Source organism: Lucilia cuprina, chromosome 5 (assembly GCF_022045245.1).
Source record: "Lucilia cuprina isolate Lc7/37 chromosome 5, ASM2204524v1, whole genome shotgun sequence".
Lineage (NCBI taxonomy): Eukaryota > Metazoa > Arthropoda > Insecta > Diptera > Calliphoridae > Lucilia > Lucilia cuprina.
In genome coordinates, this window is record NC_060953.1 from 51,938,423 (window position 1) to 51,958,114 (window position 19,692).

General features: G+C 30.9%; 1 protein-coding gene across 4 annotated transcripts in view; it reads right to left on the reverse strand.

Annotated features, from left to right (window-relative positions):
- Positions 1-16,647, reverse strand: part of LOC111685710 (putative uncharacterized protein DDB_G0282133) — an 89,013-nt gene extending 72,366 nt beyond the window's left edge. For 3 of the 4 annotated variants that reach the window (XM_046951211.1, XM_046951212.1, XM_046951209.1), the window contains exons 1-3: positions 15,819-16,647; positions 4,136-4,438; positions 3,656-3,817 (exon numbers count right to left, since the gene is read on the reverse strand). In XM_046951211.1, the coding sequence (XP_046807167.1) occupies positions 3,656-3,817; positions 4,136-4,438; positions 15,819-16,538 (1,185 nt within the window). In that variant the 5' untranslated portion in view covers positions 16,539-16,647. Of the gene's footprint in view, positions 1-3,437; positions 3,818-4,135; positions 4,439-15,818 lie in introns of those variants that run through there. The other variant, XM_046951210.1, reaches the window with a different exon arrangement.
- Between the last annotated feature and the right edge of the window lie 3,045 nt (positions 16,648-19,692).

The following is a 19,692-nucleotide window of genomic DNA, read 5'->3' on the forward strand; positions in this document are numbered from 1 at the left end:
TGTTGATCTTATCGAAACACCAACATTTTGTTTAAGGAAATTTTGCAAAAACAAAATTAAAGTTTTCATAAATTGAATCTGCAAGTTTGCTTGGCATGATCAGAGTCTGACAATTATGACATAAAAATCAAGTTTGATAAGTTTTTTTATAAGAAAATTTGATCAGATTAAGATTATTTTCTTATAGGAGTTTTTCTACAGGAAAACTTGATCACATTCTGATTAGTTTTCTATAGGAAAACTTGATCACATTCTGATCAGTTTTCTATAGGAAAACTTGATCACAGTTTTCTATAGGAAAACTTTATCATATTCTGATCAGTTTTCTATAGGAAAACTTGATCACATTCTGATCAGTTTTCTATAGGAAAACTTGATCACATTCAGATCAGTTTTCTATAGGAAAGCTTGATAACATTCTGATCAGTTTTCTATAGGAAAACTTGATCACATTCTGATCAGTTTTCTATAGGAAAACTTGATCACATTCTGATCAGTTTTCTATAGGAAAACTTGATCAGATTCTGATCAGTTTTCTATAGGAGAACTTAATCACATTCTGATCAGTTGATCAGATTCTGATCAGTTTTTTATAGGAAAACTTGATCAGTTTTCTATAGGAAAACTTGATCAGTTTTCTATAGGAAAACTTGATCAGTTTTCTATAGGAAAACTTGATCAGTTTTCTATAGGAAAACTTGATCAGTTTTCTATAGGAAAACTTGATCAGTTTTCTATAGGAAAACTTGATCAGTTTTCTATAGGAAAACTTGATCAGTTTTCTATAGGAAAACTTGATCAGTTTTCTATAGGAAAACTTGATCAGTTTTCTATAGGAAAACTTGATCAGTTTTCTATAGGAAAACTTGATCAGTTTTCTATAGGAAAACTTCATCAGTTTTCTATAGGAAAACTTGATCAGTTTTCTATAGGAAAACTTGATCAGTTTTCTATAGGAAAACTTGATGAAATATTGATCAGTTTTCTATAGGAAAACTTGATCACTTTCTGATTAGTTTTCTGTTGAAAACCTGGTTCAGTTTCTAACAGTTTTCTATATGAAAACTAAATTAGTTTTCTGTATGAAAATTTGTTTTGTTTTCTATCGAAAACTTGATTAGTTTTTGATAAAAATTTTAGAGAATCTGGAGATCTTATTCAAAATCCCACAAATTTTCTATAAAAGAGCATAATATCCATATGTATAACTTTTTGTTTACAACGTTTCTATGAATGACCCAATTATAAGTCATGCAAACAATTTCTAAGCTTTTGTTTAAGTTAATTTTTCCGCAAAATTTTACTTTAAACTTTTACCTCCCATATAGAGCAACAGTTGTTATTTTCATTCTCTCTATCACAATATGAAAAGAATTAAAAAAATTGTACTAGATATTTTGTATTAAAGCTTTTAGATTTGGTATTTGTTTTTTTTTTATTCAATTTCATTTTCACCTTAACTGTGCTACTAAACTTCTATGAAAACTTTTTTAGCAGCATATATGCGGCAGAATGTTAATGCAACTTTTATGTTCTTTTGTGTATTTTTTTCTTTTTGCTGCACGAGATTAGAAAAATTGCAATAAAAAACTAAATGAAAAAGGAAAGAAAACAGCAGCAATGAATTTTATTTTTAATCTAAATACCACAAATAAATAATATGATTAATGTTAAGTATTATTTTTCAATTATTAAAAAGTATATGAAAGAAAAAATGAGAAAATTTTATTTTCTATAAAAGAATTTTTGCTTTTAGTTTCTTTTTGTAAAAAGAAAAAAAATATTTTTCTCACATTAGGAAAAGCAAAATTCAATTAATAAAATTTATATTGAAAAGAAGCTTAAGTGTGTTTTTTTGCTGTTTGAATTGTTGTGGTTTAACCTTCAAAATTCAAAGTTAAATTTAATTTGCTGTGAATCACAGAAATAAAAAAAGAATATGTTTATAAATTTTTGCTATTATAAGATGACAAATTGATAGTTTTGCAGATAAAAAAGTAGTTGTCAGAATCTGAACAAGTTTCCCTGAAAAGTTGTCAGAATCTGATCATAATCTTCTACCGAAAGTTGGCCAAAATCTTAAAAAAAAAAATGTTGAGAATCTTAACTAATTTTCCTATAGAAAAGACGTCAGAATTTTCAGAATCAGATCAAGTTTTCGTACAGACAAGTCGTCAGAATCAAATCAAGTCTTCCTATATAAAAGTTGTTAAAATCCGATGTAGTTTTACTTTAGAAAACTTGTCAGAATCATGACCTTAAATGGAATAGTTGTCAGAAGCGGATCAAGTTTTTCTATGGAAAAGTTGTCATAATCTGATTAAGATCTTTTATAGAATAGTGGTAAGAAACTGATCAAGTTCTCCTATAAAAAAGTTGATAAAATCTGATAAAGTTTTCTTACAGAAATGTCAGAATCTGATCAAGTTTTCTTATAGAAAAGTTGTAAGAATCTGATCAAGATCTTCCATAGAATTATTGTAAGAAACTGATCAAGTGCTCCTATAGAAAAGTTTGTAAAATCTGATCAAGTTATCGTACAGAAAAGTTGTCAGAATTTGATCAAGTATTCGTACAAAAAAGTTGCCAGAATCTGGTTAAGTTTTCCTATCGAAATAATTAGGGTTCTATAGTTGAAACGAAAAGAAAACTTTTCGACTTTTTGCATTTTATGCAAAGTCGATTTTTCGACTTTTTTTCATTTAGTTAAAAGTCAACTTTTAGACTATTCGACTTTTAGTATTTTATAAATAATTGACTTTTTCCTACTTTTTCTGACTTTCGACTTTTTTTGTCTTTTCGACTTCTTCCGACTTTTTCCATTCTTTTCGATTTTTCCGACTTTTTGACTATTTTCGACTATTTTTTACTTTTTTCGAGTTTTTCCAACTATTTTGGAGTTTTTGACTTTTTTTACTTTTTTAAAATTTTCGACATTTTTGACTTTTTTCTGCTATTTTCGAATTTTTCCGACTTTATTCTAATTTTTGGACTATTCTCAACTATTTTCGAGTTTTACCGATGATTTTAGAGTTTTTGACTTTTTTTCACTTTTTTAAAATTTTTGACTATTTTTCGAGTTTTCAACCTTTTCCGACTTTTTAAACTTTTTCGGACTAAACGACTTTTTTGGACTTTTCAATTTTTTTACTGTTTGACTATTTTCGACATTTTCGACTATTTTTTTACTTTTTTCGAGTTTTTCCTACAATTTTGACTTTTTTTACACTTTTTAAAATTTTCGACTATTTTTGACTTTTTTCTAGTATTTTCGAGTTTTCGACTTTTTCTGATTTTTAGCTTTTTACGACTTCTCGACTTTTTACGACTTTTATTTACAAAGTCGTCTTTTTTCATAGACGATAGTCGAGTTATCTGCTTTTTTGGAACAAAATAGTCGTCTTCGACTTGTGGACTTTTTTTCGACAAAAAGTCGATTGTTCAATTATTCGAAAGTCGATTTATAGAACCCTATAAATCATATCAGAATTTTAAAAAAGTTGTCAAATGCAAAATTTCCTATAAAAAAATTGTCAGAATATAATGATCTATCATGAGCTATTAAATCCCTATCTATTTTTATAATTTCCTTAATTTTTCATTTAAAAAAAAATACGTTTTTTTTGTCAAGAATTATAAGAAACATTGTACTTACCGTATGTTCATTTAGATGTGATTCTAATTCAGCACATGTCAACATGGTGGCTTCCGATAAGGAGGGTGCATTTTCTAATTTATTTTCCATATCACGTAACCATTTACGTAATTCTTTGGGATCTTCACAAGAGCCCACATTACGATTATTATCGTCCAGCAGCTAAAAGTAGGCAATGAAAAAAATATTTAAAACAGAATCCAAAAAGATCAAAATTAAGAAATTCACCCCTAAACTACACACATACGAAGAGACCATAATCAACAAAGACACAAACCAATAACAAATTCCATTCCGATTTAGTACAGACACTTTTGTATAAAAATTACAATCTCCCCACAAGCTTAAATTCAACAAAATTAACTTAGCCATAAACCCTAACAATTAAGCCCAGCCATTAACCTTTCAACAAATACCTTTAATTTTACACCTCAACCTCTCAATATTAAACTCCCCACGTTTATCCAATTCTCAACTCACCTTAAAACTTTTATCCATCGTATCTTCTAAAACACTAACGGCTCCCTCTATCTCACATCTTGCCTCTTTGCAAGTGTCCAAAAGGTTGGTGTCCATAATATAATTGTAATTCGTTTGTATGGCAGCCCATAAGTCATCTTTACCCGAACCAATACCCAAAGTGGCAGCACTACTGTGCAGTGATGACGAACTGTGACCACTACCCCAGGAGTAACGATTATATTTGTTATTACTAGAGGCATGATTCTTAGATGATGAGTGCATCTGCGCCAACTGGTTGGTTAAATTGCGATCCGTGTTTTTCTGAAAATTAAAAAAAAAAATATTAAAAATTTGGTAAAATCAAAGTTCATAAATTGCACTAAAAGTATGATCGGACTTTTTATAACTGACAACTTGATATAAAGTACTTGCCTCATGTTTTGACACCTTTCCTACAAGATAACTTGATAAAATTTTAACTTTTCTATAAGACAAATTTGATCCAAAATTTTATATTGCACCTAATATACACTTTCTAAATGCATGTTAGGTTATTTAACTTAGTTTGTGTAAAGATAACTTTAATAAGTAGAAGATAAGTATAATATTTTATAAGTGCATTTCTATTTATCATTTCATTAAACAAATAATTGCAAAATTACTTTAAGAGATAAAGGGAGTACAACAGGAAAGATGAATCTTTTAAAGGGGACTTTTAAGGCCTTGTTAGTTGACCAGAATCTGTTCAAGTTTTCCCATATAAAAGTGATCAGAAACCTAATCCAGGTTTCTTATAGGAAGCTAATTGAAGACAGGTCAGAATCTCATTAAGTCAGAATATGATCTTTTAAAAACTGGTCTGAATATCATCAAGTTTTACTATAGAAAAGTTGTAAGAATATGATCAAGCTTTTCTATTGAAATGTTGTCAGAATCTCAATCAAGTTTTTTTTATAAAAAGTTGTCAGAATTAGATCAAGTTTTTCAAAAGAAAAGTTGTTAGAATCTGATCAAGTTTTCCTGCAGAATACGATCGAGCTTTACATGGAAATGCTGTCAGAATCTGATCCTAGAGAAAAGTTGTCAGAATTAGTTCAAGTTTTCCAAAAGAAACGTTGTCAGAATCTAATCAAGTTTTTCTATAAAAATGATGTCAGAATATGATCATGGAAATACTGTCAGAATCTGATCAAGTTTTCCTAGAGAAAATTTGTCAGAATCTGATCAAGTTTTCTTAGAGAAAAGTTGTCAAAATCTGATCAAGTTTTCCTATAGAAATGTTGTAAGAATCTGATAGAGATGTTCTATAGAAAAGTTATAAGAATCTGATCAAGTTTTCCTATAGAAATGGTGTCAGTATATGATCAAGCTTTGGTATAGAAAATCTGTCTGATTCTGATCAAGTTTTCGTATAGAAAAGTGGTTAGGATCTGTTGAAGTTTTTCTAGATAAGCGTTGTCAGACCATGTTTAAGTATTGCTACAGAAAAGTTGTTTTTCCTATAGAAAAATTGTCAGAAAGTTTGTCAGAATCTGATCAAGTTTTCTTAAAGAAAAGTTGACAGAAATCTTCAAAGTTTTTAGAGAAAAGGTATCAAAATCTGATCTAGTTTTCATTTAAAAGAATGTTTTAAGAATTTGATCAAGTTTTCCTATAGATATGCTGTCAGAATCTTATCAAGTCTTTCTTCAAAATAGTTGTCAGAATCTGATCAAAAAAAGTTGTAAAATTCTGATTAAGTTTTCCTAAAAAATAAGAATCAGATGAAGTTTTCTTATAGAAAAGTTTTAGAAATAATGAAAGAATCTGATCAAGGTCTCAGAATCTGACAAAAATTGTCAGAATCTGATCAAGTTTTCCTATCGAAAAGTTATCAGAATCTGATCATGTTTCCCTTAAAAATGTTTGTTATTATTAAAAATTCAAATAAGTCACAATCTGAACTTTTATTACCTTTCAAAAGAAAGAGTATAAAACATGTTTATGCTTCGATAGAAAAATTAGCAAAAAAAAATAACTTTTCTGTTGTATATTAGAAATTTGATAGTAACAATTAAAAAACAATTTAAAATTTCCTATAAAAAGAATGAATAAATAAAGATAACAACAAAAATTTGTGTTACCAATACAATTCAAATACACGTACAATAATTTAACGGTCATTTTTTATGAGAGAACAATTAAAAAAAAAAAACGCTTGTTAAGCGAATACAATTATTGGTTTATTAAGCGTCCAAATGAACTGCAACAAAAACACGTTTTTGTTTCCATTTAACGCCTCATAGTATTACAAGCTCACACAATCATAGAGATACAAAGAAAAATAAAACACCAGTTTATGTTATAGTAATCATGTTTATCAACTGACTCTTCTTTATCGTCGTCTTTGGAGGCATGTATAGTTCGAGAGCGCAAGCGCATCATCATCATCATCATCATCTGAATACACCTCAATTGCGCATGCGCATCATAAATTGTAATAATTGCACTTGTTTTTTGTAATAAAAATATTTTTGCTAAAAACAAAAACACTTAAACGTAACGACTTTGACTTCGTCGATGTTTCTTGTGCAAAGTTAAATTAGAAACTAAATTGAGAATCAAATTCCAAACTAGTTGTTTGATAATAACAGAATTTACCACTACATTTGCGTTTAGCTTAAGAAAATACTATGCATAGAGAATAACTACTGTTTTGAAATTTGTTGTCGTTGTCGATCAGAGTTACAATGACAACATTAAATCGTAATTTTGAAGGACCATTTACAATATAACAACAACAAAAACCAGCAGCAACTGTTCGTAGAATTTGAAAAAAGCAACAATAAAAACTAGTAGATAGAATCGGTCATTTAAATAACGTTGTGTACCTAGTTAGGCGAGATGGTGTTGGTGGTAGGCGCTTTTAAAAAGATGGCAGTTAAGATAGGGAGTTTTGAAAATATGTGTTATTTCAAATATTTTAAAAATACCGGAAGAGGTCATATTCAGTTAACTGATTACTCAGTTTCATTCAGATCGACGAAGTTTCGAAATCTCTACTTCTACAGATTATAAGAATGATATTAAAGAATCGTCTTTAAAATCATATTCAAGTCTTTCAAAACTGTTCAATACATCTTTAAAGCTTATACATGTTTCTCTAAGAACTGGTTTGGGTACAAATCTCGCTGGTTATTGGCCCAGCTTTCATCAAGAGATTATTGACCCAGCGGATCATTATATCTAATATAGGAACAGCAAATGTCAAAAAAATGGCAAATCGCGGTACCCCACATGGTGGAGTTCTATCTTCTGTTCTAGGGAACTTAGCGTTGAACCCACTTCTCATGGATCTTAGGTTGAATATATACCGATATCAGCTAAGCAGTCCTTAAGGTTCTAGGTATACACAACATCAAACCTCTCCCATAAAGAGATGGCGAAACATTGCACAATAGGACTTTCTAGCCAAGTTAGGTTCCCCACTTGCAATAGAGCATACGACAAATTGCGATAACCCACGTGGTGAAGTTCTATCTCCACTTCTATGGAAACTTGCGTTGAACCCACTTCTCATTGATCTTAGGTTGAATATGTACCGATAGCCAAGCAGCCCTTAAGGTTCTAGGTCTACACAACATCAAACCTTTCCCATAAAGATATGGCGAAACATTCCACAATAGGACTGTACTGGATTCCACGACATCAACAAATTCCTGGTAATACCATTGTGGACTCTCTTGCCAAGTTAGGTTCCTCACTTGCAAGAGAGCATACCGACATAAGTGGCAAATCGCTGCAAACTGAAACTGGCCGACTGAAGCCAGGCAAGCCATTTTCAACCCACAAAGCCCTTTTCTATATTCCGACATTCAATCTATGAAACTAAACGGAGGTGGAATCTGGCCATTGGCCTTTTAGGCTCAATGCACGAATACTGAACTTACCCAGTAATGACTTCTGCAGGAGGTACCAGGACAAAGAGGAAGATGATAGTATAACTTACTTAATCTGTTATTGTCATGCCCTAACTTATCATAGAATGGGTCTGATAGGCGATCTATCAGAGATCAACATCCGAAAGATAAATTCTTAAATTCGTGCGACAAACTGGTTGGGTTTAGAAACCAGAGTAATTAGGTCGATGTGTACTAATACGCTTACGGTTTTCTAACGTTTCAGGTACCATAAGGGGATCAATATGCTAAACCCAATTGTGTCACCAGTGAAGACATCGCAATGACAAATGTTTCTCGTTTTACTGTATTCTGGTTTACACCACAATATCATTTCTGTCCACTAGTGATAGTATGGGAACCACTTGTTAAACTTGTCAATTTTCTGGATTTTCAAAGTAAGCGTATTCACTTTGGAGCTCTACTTGAAAGACGTCAGTACTGCCCTGCTGTGTGCCGAGTTTAACTTCATTATCTGCTCTGTATGACAGATAGGGTAATACTGAGTTCGATTAACAAAATTAGAGTTTCCTGTCATTTCATATGAGAATATCATTAGCATTAAAGAATGATATTAAGATAGGTTATCAGAGCCATAAGTTCTCTCTTAGTAATCACTGTAGATCCTTATGTCCGTTATATCTCTGAGCTGTTAACGTATTAATCTTTAGTAAAACACTATCTGTGATCAATGTTCTGGCAATTTCAGTCTCTGATATATGAGAAATACTCAGTTGCGAGCGCCATTTCCGTTGAAATGACATCGAGCATCTTGGGATTTTGTTTAGGTTCCTTATATTCAAAATTATGTCCCTAAATTGTTCAGCATTCTAAAGTAAATATTGATCAAAATATTTGTGAAATAAGGTGATAATCATCAAAAGGCAAAGAGTTTCGAAAACACAACTTTCTGTTGCACCCTTTTACACATGCAACTACAACAAAATAAAACAACTTGTCAATAAAATCTTGTCTATTCGATTTTTTACACATGCTTGATTTTGTAGCTTGTTGTGTTTTTCATTGCGCCAAATAAACTTGGACAGCCGCATCGTCATGCTGGGCCAAAGCACTTTTTTTAATATTAAACAAGAACCAAAGAGAATGTTTATTTTATTTTAACATGTATGACAAACAAAATTATCGAGAACGGGAGTAAGCAAGGGGGCGGTAAGAAGTACAACAGAGTAAGTGAAGATCAAGTGTAGATCAAGTGCCAAGAGTGCCAACAATAGTTTTTTTTTTTTTTTTAATTTCTGTTTACAATTTGTAATCGATAATGTTTTTGTTAAGATTTTGTTGCTATTTTTGTTAATGTGTTTAGTTTTACCGCTATTTCTTGGAATTTTAATGGCCATGTTTTAATGATCCCAGTTGGAGCACTGATCCAATGTTGTTTAATTAATAAAATGTTCAATTAAAATTGAGATGAGCTTTATGGTAAATACAAAATATTAAACTATTTGAACAAAATAATGAACTCCAAGGTTGGTCAAGCGGAACATTAGAGCAAATGTCAGCAGGATTCTCTTGCTACACGGATGGCTCTTAATAGTGAGACAAAGTCGACCTGAGATTTTATATCGAAGACCAAGACACAGAGCTTAATATATTTAACGACAGTCAGAAGGCAATTAGGCGATAGATCATGCTATAGATTAGACGAAAGACTAGACTAAAGACTAGACAATAGACTAGAATATAGACTAGACTAGACTATAAACTAGACTAGACTATAGACTAGACTAAATACTAAACTATAGACTAGACTATAGACTATACTATAGATTAAACTATGGACTAGACTACAGACTAGACTATAGACTATAACTATAGATTAAACTATGGACTAGACTATAGACTAGACTATAGACTAGACTATAGACTAGACTATAGACTAGACTATAGAAAAGACTACAGACTAGACTATAGACTAGACTATAGACTAGACTACAGACTAAACTATAGACTAGACTATAGACGAGACTAGACTATAGACTAGACTATAGACTAGATTATAGACTAGATTATAGACTAGATTATAGACTAGACTATAGATTAGACTATAGACTAGACTAGACTATAGACTAGACTATAGACTAGACTAGACTAGACTATAGACTAGACTAGACTAGACTATAGACTAGACTAGACTAGACTAGACTATAGACTATAGACTAGACTAGACTATAGACTAGACTAGACTAGACTATAGACTAGACTAGACTATAGACTAGACTATAGACTAGACTAGACTATAGACTAGACTATAGACTAGACTATAGACTAGACTAGACTATAGACTAGACTATAGACTAGACTATAGACTAGACTATAGACTACACTATAGACTAGACTATAGACTAGACTATAGACTATAGACTAGACTATAGACTAGTCTATAGACTAGTCTATAGTCTAGTCTATAGTCTAGACTATAGACTAGACTATAGACTAGACTACAGACTAGACTACAGACTAGACTACAGACTAGACTACAGACTAGACTATAGAATAGACTATAGACTAAACTATAGACTAAACTATAGACTAAACTATAGACTAGACTAAAGACTAGACTATAGACTAGACTATAGACTAGACTAGACTATAGACTAGACTAGACTATAGACTAGACTAGATTATAGACTAGACTATAGACTAGACTATAGACTAGATTATAGACTAGACTATAGACTAGACTATAGACTAGACTATAGACTAGATTATAGACTAGAATATAGACTAGACTATAGACTAGACTATAGACTAGACTATAGACTAGACTATAGACTAGACTATAGACTAGACTATAGACTAGACTATAGACTAGACTATAGACTAAAACCTGATTATATTTGTTGTTTCATAAACTTTCCAAAAATAGAAATCTCCTTGTAATCATTACATATTAATCGATTTTCCAACAAGCTGTTAGCAAAACGCACATTAAATTCCATTTTAAATGCAATTTCCTCAACTTGGGAAAATTCCCATTTATAATTTTGGCATTATAAATAGTTTAGTAACTCCTACCAAAAAAAAATGAAATCCCAAAAAAATATATATTAACAGTTAATAAACACTTTCTTTCAACAATTAGACGAAAAAAATCGCGCAGAAAAACCGCTCAAACTCTGAATGATTTTATAACAAATAGACTTCAGACATGAAATGTTTCATGATCATTTCCTCTCTGTTTCTGTATGGAGTAACGAAGCATACGAATGAATATATAAAATAAATTTAGCAATAAATCCTAATTGTGAATGATTATGCAATCAATTGTCACCAAAAGCCTAAATGCCATGTATGTAGTTATGTAGCTGTTGCATTACTGCTGCTGTTGTAGCAATTGTTATTGCTATTGTATGGCGTCAGCTCAAGCAACAAATTTCCCACATACGATAAACGAAATAAACCTGAAAATCGTTGACAACATTCAGAAACAGGAATTATTATTTTCATTTGAAGCAAACAACTACTTACAGGGAAGTATGCTTAACTAATAGTTATCTGGTGTCCGCGCTAGAGAAGGTAGTAAATAGTGTTTTGTTGCATTGTTTTGTTTTGTTGTTCTTTTCAAGGGGCAAATATTTTTCTTTACATTACATTGTAACATAACATGAATATATATAGAAATGTATCCACTAAATCTTGCCTCAACTTCGTTTGTTTGTTGCCCCCTAACAGATAGTTTTTCATAATCAACCTTTCTTTATGTATTATGTATCTGCAATGTTTTAGGCCAATAAATCATTGCTACGCAGCATTAATTTAAGACTTTTTGTTGCTGCTTTTCAGTTTTTTTGTTTGATACGCCTGCATCTAACAGCCTTTACTCTAACACCAACTACACAGCGCCAGTATTATCATCATCATCAACATCATGCCTTATTATTAGTTTTATTAATCCATGTATGTCATTTTGCCACAACAACAATACTGTGACACACAGTGGAGCAAATGGTGGAAATGAAAATAATCCATGTTTAATATACGGCAAGAAAGTTGTACGTTGTACGGAAATGATTCTTGATTTCGCATCACGAAATTGTTTCGTAATTTGTACGAAATATTTCATTATAATGCAAAAAAAAAATTAAGAAAAAGAAATCTTTTCGTTATTTTGTACAAATTTCAAAAGGTTTTTCTAAAATAATATTTCATATTATGTACGTAATTTTCATATATATTACGAAAAAGTTTTAATATTTTTTTTCTTAAATTTAAGCATGGATTATTTTCAGTTTTCTTCAAAAAGTTTTGAATAAGTACTAATCTTGCAAGATCATCTAGTGCCTTTTAAACCATCAGATAAATTTAACCTAAAGAAATGTTGAAATCATAACAGATGACAGATGGCCAACAAGGATCTATTGAACCTTGTATTGGAAAAGAGTCTAAAGAAACGACTTTTTCATTATAGAGCCGAAAGAGATAGAGAGAGAGAAAAAAAAATATCATAAAACAGTTTAAAAAATACTATGTTCTATCAGAGACTTTTTTTGATTAGAAAAGTTTCTAAAGAAGAGAATTTTCTATTAATAAAGAGTCTAAATAGCAATAAGAGCCTTAAGATGATCGTTTTCTATTAAAATGATCAAAGAAGTGTTTAAAAAATTACTTTTTATAGTAAAAAGAGCTAAAGAAGTCTTATTTCTCCTTAAAAACAGATATATTAAGTACAAAATATGGAACACGATTTTTGATATTTTCTAAAGATTGTTAAGATATCACAGATCGGCTAAAAGTTAGACCTTGAAAAGGCGGTTCAATTGGAAACACAAAGCAAGTTTTTTTTCTACATCTCTCTCCCTCTTTTCTGAAACTTAAAGTCTTGTAATCGTTTTCTATTTCATTTGCAGTTCAAGATTGTCCTGGGGATTTCCACCGGATCGTCATCTAAATTTTAACTCATAACTTAATATACCCGAACGATCATTACGATTGTATTTCTCACTACCTCGCCGTAACTTGTAGTCTAATGATCGTGTTCTATTTCAAATTTAGCGCACGATTGTCCGTAATTCTATGAAATCGTTATCTAAATTACTACTCTTATGCTCGCCCAAATAACACCAACATACACGATCGAATTTCTCACTACTTCGCCGCTACTTTTTCACTGCTTTTTCTCAATATTCTAACAAAAGTCCCAATCAGTTTCTCTTATGCTCGCCCAAATAACTTCAACATACACGATCGATCATTACGATCGTAATTCTCACTACTTCGCCGCTACTTTCTCACTACTTTTTTTTAATATTGGGTATATTGAGTTTAGAGTCAAAATTCTAAACTCAATATACCCGATCGATCATTACGATCGAATTTCTCACTATTTTGCCACAACATTCTCACTACTTTTCCTCAATATTCTAACCGAATTCCCAATCAGTTACTTTTATGCTGGCCCTAACATACACGATCGATCGTTACTACCGAATTTCTCACTACTTCTCCGTTACATTCTCACTACTTTTCCTCAATATTTTAACCAAAATCCCAATCAGTTACTATTATCCTCGGCCAAATAACTCCAATATACACGATCGAAATTCTCACTACTTCGCCGTTACTTTCTCAATAATTTTTCTCAATATTGGGTATATTGAATTTCTCACTATTTTGCCGCTACATTCTAACTACTTTTCCTCATTATTCTAACCAAAGTCCTAATCAGTTAGTTTTATGCTCGCCCAAATAACTCTAAAATACACGATCGATCATTACGATCGAATTTCTCACTACTTCGCCGCTACTTTCTAACTGATTTTTCTCAATATTCTAAACAAAGTCTAAATCGGTTAAGATTCCTTTTTTACAAGTTTAATGTAAAAAAATCCATTAGACTTGAATCAATCGACGATCAAGCGATCGATAGTGTGACGAAAGTTTCACAGATAACACTACACTGATCTGATAGTTAATATGACAGATCACCATTAGATATCTACCTAATTTCTTTTTTGCACTGATCAGGAAGCTATCAGAACGTAGTCGTCTTAACCTCCAAATCCAACAATATATTTTTATAAAAACGTAAATTAATTCAACTGATCTATCTCTTAAACTTGATTCTAATTAACTAACATTTTTTATATTTAAAACGATATCTCACTGTGGCAACTAACACCTCTGTACAAGTACTTTAATATAAAAGCTTAAAACATAAGCGTTACAGTAGCAATATAGTTAATAATAGCAATAATTACTATTGCACAGCTTTAGTGGTATTTTTAGGCTTTTTGTTTTATTTTATTATTTATTTGTTTTTTTTTTTACAACTAACTTTTTTTCACTACAACTAATTAATCTGCAACATATAAAGTAAATTCATATGTTTATGGGCAACATTCATTTCATTTAATGTTTTATTACTACAAGCGTTGTTGTTGTTGCTGTAATATTTATTATAAACAATATTTACAACAATTAACAGCAGCACTACTACTAGACGATGAAATGGCTGTTAATTACAGTAGTTAACGGTTTAAGTTTTTAAACTCGTAACACGGTGTTGGTGTTGTATAGAGTGCATTTTGCAAAAGTTTTAATCAATTTTCCATTGTCGCCTATTTGTGTTTGAGTGTGTGTGTATGTGAGAAAATTTTTATTTGTTATAATAATTTTTCATAAATAATAGTGTTTTTTTAATTAATTATTAATTAAGTTTAAATTAATGAATAATCTTTTTTTTTGTGTAAGTAACTTTTTTAAGTTTAAATGTAAACGGTAACCTCTTGGGAATTTTAATTTTGTATGAGATAATTATGATTGTTTTAACACAATAACACAGTTTCTGTACTGATTGTTTGATGGAAGTATATACGTATATGGGATGAAATATGTTTCATGTTTCATACTCATAATAGTTAATATAGAACTTATATCAGTATGTGGGGAATGTTTCTTAACAAGACTTCAATAGAAAAAGGGGTTTTAGTAATAAGCTAGTCTAAAAAGAAATTTTAGACTACAGAAAAGGAAATACTAGACATAGACTAGAATTATGAAAAGTCTAGACTATAAACTAGATTCTTGATTACACTATAGACTAGACCACAGACTAAACCATAGACTAATCTGTAGACTAGGTTATAGACTAAACTATAGAATAGATTATAGACTAAACTATATACTAGACTATAGACTAGACTATAGACTAGACTATAGACTAGACTATAGACTAGACTATAGACTAGACTATAGACTAGACTATAGACTAGACTATAGACTAGACTATAAACTAGACTATAGACTAGACTATAGACTAGACTATAGACGAGGCTATAGACTAGACTATAGACTAGACTATAGACTAGACTATAGACTAGACTATAGACGAGGCTATAGACTAGACTATAGACTAGACTATAGACTATACTATAGACAAGACTATAGAATAGACTATAGACTAGACTATATACTAGACTATATAGACCAAAATATCGACTAGAATATGAAATAAACTATTAACCAGACTATAGACCAAACTATTGACCAGACTATAGACCAAACTATGGACAAGACTATAGACTAAACTATGGACCAAGCTATAGACTATATACTATACTTTAGACTCGACTATCGACTAGATTCTAGACAAGATTAAAACTCTTTAACTTTAATCCATTCGTAATTCAGATTTTTAGCAATTTCCTCCCCAATGCCAATATAATTTTTTTATTGTAACCCAATTTCCATTAAAAATTTCCCCATATATGACATACATATGTATATAAAATATGATAACTTACCTTTAAACTATTATAAGGCCTCTCCACCTTCAATTTAGCCTTAATACCATCACGACTTTCCTGTTTTTCATCCGGTGGCAATGAAGTCATCGATAAAGAAGTTTTTATATTCGATGCCAAAACATTCGATAATGACGATGATGAATCATGATGATCAACATTAATGCTGCCGCCAATGTTGCTATTGCTGTTGCTGCTTTTATTATTGTTGCTATTGCCGACAAGACATTTGGAAAATTTATTACGTTTTTTCTTTAAAGATGTAGATGCATGTAATTGTATTGATTTATTTTCTGGTTTTTGAGGAGTTACAAATTGATTAGATGATACGGGGGTTGTTGTTGTTACTGCTGTTGCTGTTGCAGTTGTAGCACATATATTTGTTGCTAATGTAGTATCAGTTGCAGTATTAGAATTGTAGGAAGTAGTTAGTGGTTCAGAAGAAGTAGAAGTATTCGTTGTTTCTTTAATTTGTGGTAATTGTGGTTGTAGTGTGGATTCTTCTAAATCTTTAGACATGGCCTCTAAATCAGTCTCTTGGTTACTGTTGATTATTGCTGTAGTTGCAATTTTTGCAGTTGTGGTTGCAATTGTGTTTTCATTTGTGTTATCATTTTTATTATTTATTGCAGTAGGAGTTGTTTCTACTTGCATTTCTTCATCTTTATTGCAATGAGTTTCGTTTGGAATTTCTTCAGTATTGTACGTTAAGGAATCCATTATGGAATTTCTTATTTAATAAAATTGTTCATTTAGTGTATTTTATTTATTATTGGTTGGCATTCTTTATTCATTATTTTTTTTCTTCGCGTCCGCTCTGGCTTGTGTTAAACTAAAATGAAAAGTAAAAAAAGGAGAAAATATAAATTTCATAATATAAACGGATATTACGTAATAAAATATGGTTGTTTATTACAATAGTAGCTACTTGAATTTTTAATTAGAATTTAGTGGTTTTTATAATCGAAGGAAGTGCCTAAGGTAAAATATATAAGAACTAGTTTCGTTTTACAAGTGGATGTTAAAAGCAACACCTTGAAAATGATTTATGTTTAACTATAAATATTGTAATTAGTGAAGGACTAAGGATGAATTTCAGTTGCATGATAGATAGGCTTTGATAATTTCAAAATTTTTGTTTCTTATTAAAATTAAATATAATGTGCACGCACAATAGGCTATAGAATCAACTAAAACTAAACTGTAGGATAAACTGTAAACTGTATTATAGACAAGAGTTTAGACTAAACTGTAGACTAGTCTATATACTACACTGTATACTAGACTATGTACTAGACTACATACTAGGCTGTAGACTAGTCAATATACTAGAATGCATACTAGACTATACTGGAATATAGACTAGACTATAGACTAGACTATAGACTAGACTATAGACTAGACTATAGACTAGACTATAGACTAGACTATAGACTAGACTATAGACTAGACTATAGACTAGACTATAGACTAGACTATAGACTAGACTATAGACTAGACTATAGACTAGACTATAGACTAGACTATAGACTAGACTATAGACTAGACTATAGACTAGACTATAGACTAGACTTTAGACTAAACTATAGACTAGACTATAGACTAAACTATAGACTAGACTATACTATAGACAAGGCTAAAGCCTAAACTATAGACTGGACTATAGAATATACTAGACTAGACTATACTATAGATTAGACTATAGACTAGACTATAGACTAGACTATAGACTGGACTATAGACTTGACTATAGACTTAACTATAGACTAGACTAAAGACTAAACTATAGACTAGACTATAGACTAGACTATTGACTAGACTATAGACAAGACTATAGTCTAGATTATACTATAGACCAGACTGGTCAAAACGGAGACTCTTCGATTCTACTTGACAGTTCGAACGTTCGAACTACGACGTAAACCAAAAGACTAGAATATCGGTTTTCTTGAATGTTTTTTTTTCTAATGTTTCAATTTGTTTGTTAGTCTTTTGATAATTTCCTCCATTTTCTGGTAAATAAGTAAAATATTTCTTTCTTCTTATTATATGAATTTGATAGCCACAAAAACACTTTTTGAAATGTTTATGGTTTTAAAAACCTAAACACTCTAAAGTTATTAAATTACTACCATCAACTATTGTCATATAAGCAACCAAAATAGCAATACTAGCATGGCTGACATGCTATTACTAACAGCGTTTGTTGGTAAGTAGCTGTCTGACTGCTGCTAGTGCTTTACTAGTAAATGTTTAAGACACTGTGTTTAAACACTTATGACAAGCATTAAAAGGTTTTTAAACACAACAAATAACGACAAACCAAGACCACCACTAAAAACAATTTGATCCCTTACTCCCCAACACCTCTACTATTTCCTTAGTGAGGAATTCATACAATTTCATGAATTAAAAAACATTTACACGTTTGAAGTGTTTCTTTTAAGAGGACATATTGAAAATAATCATTTAAGCTCCCTCTAAAAACTTATTGTCCAAGAAGACTACCTAGTACTTACTCACTCAACGGCCTACACTTACTATTTAAAATATTGCAAAATTTTTATTGTTTTTTCATTACTATGGAATATAAAATGATATAAGAAGGGTTGCGTAGAATATTTAATGAAATTTACATGCTTGCAAATGTTAAACATTAAATTTGAATAATTTAAACGTTACAAAAGTGGGAAATTCTATTTGTGGCAAAAGTACATTATGATAATTACTATAAAACACACTTAGAATGCGTAGAGAATGATTGAATAATAAACGTTATTGGTCAGTTACAAAGGCGACGTAATAATTACAACAAATTTGGGCTGTGTCCACAACAATAGGCGGATAACTAATCGTCAATTCGATTTGAGTGGTAACATATTGGATTGCGCTGTTATTATTATTTATTTGAAACAAATTTTTCTTTCTGCTTTAATTTACATAGATTATTCCTTAATACTAATTCATTCATACATATATGAATCTTCTTTTTCTTGACCTCCTCTCATTATCTCATCTTTATTGAGCAAAACATAAACCATGTTGCCATTATCGTTTGACAAACTGTTATATCAAGTCGACCATAGTTCGTTGTCGAGTAGATAATCCCGTAACTATTTTTTGTTTTGTGTGTCTTCGTTTAAGACGTTTTTCAACTTAAACAAAAACTTTAGCAATAACAACAAAAGGCGACGAAGAAAAACAAAACTTAGAAAAACTACAAAATTAAATGCAAATTTACATTGGCTGCCTCACTGAATGACTGGCTGGCGGCTACCGTGTCTCAAGAAAACTTAAACAGACAACCAAACAATCAACCATGCAACCAATATTCCATTTACCCCAAGACTACTACGAGAAAAAAATACTTTATGTTGTGAATACCTTATAGACCAGGCTATAGACAAGACTATAGACTAGACTATAGCCTAGACTGTGGACTAAAATATAGACAAGACCATAGGCTAGACTATAGACTAAGCCAGACTATAGACTAGGCCAGACTATAGACTAGGCTAGACTATAGACTAGGCTAGACTATAAACTAGGATAGACTATAGACTAGGCTAGACTAGGCTACACTATAGACTAGACTATAGACTGGACTATAGACTAGACTATAGACTAAACTATAGACTAGACTGTAGACTAGACTATACTCAGACTATACTCAGACTATACTATAAACTAGACTACAAGACTATAGACCAGAGTATAGACTAGACTATAGACTAGACTGTAGACTAGACTATAAACTAGACTATAAACGAGAGTATAGACTAGACTATAGACTAGACTATAGACTAGACTATAGACTAGACTATAGACTAGACTATAGACTAGACTATAGACTAGACTATAGACTAGACTATAG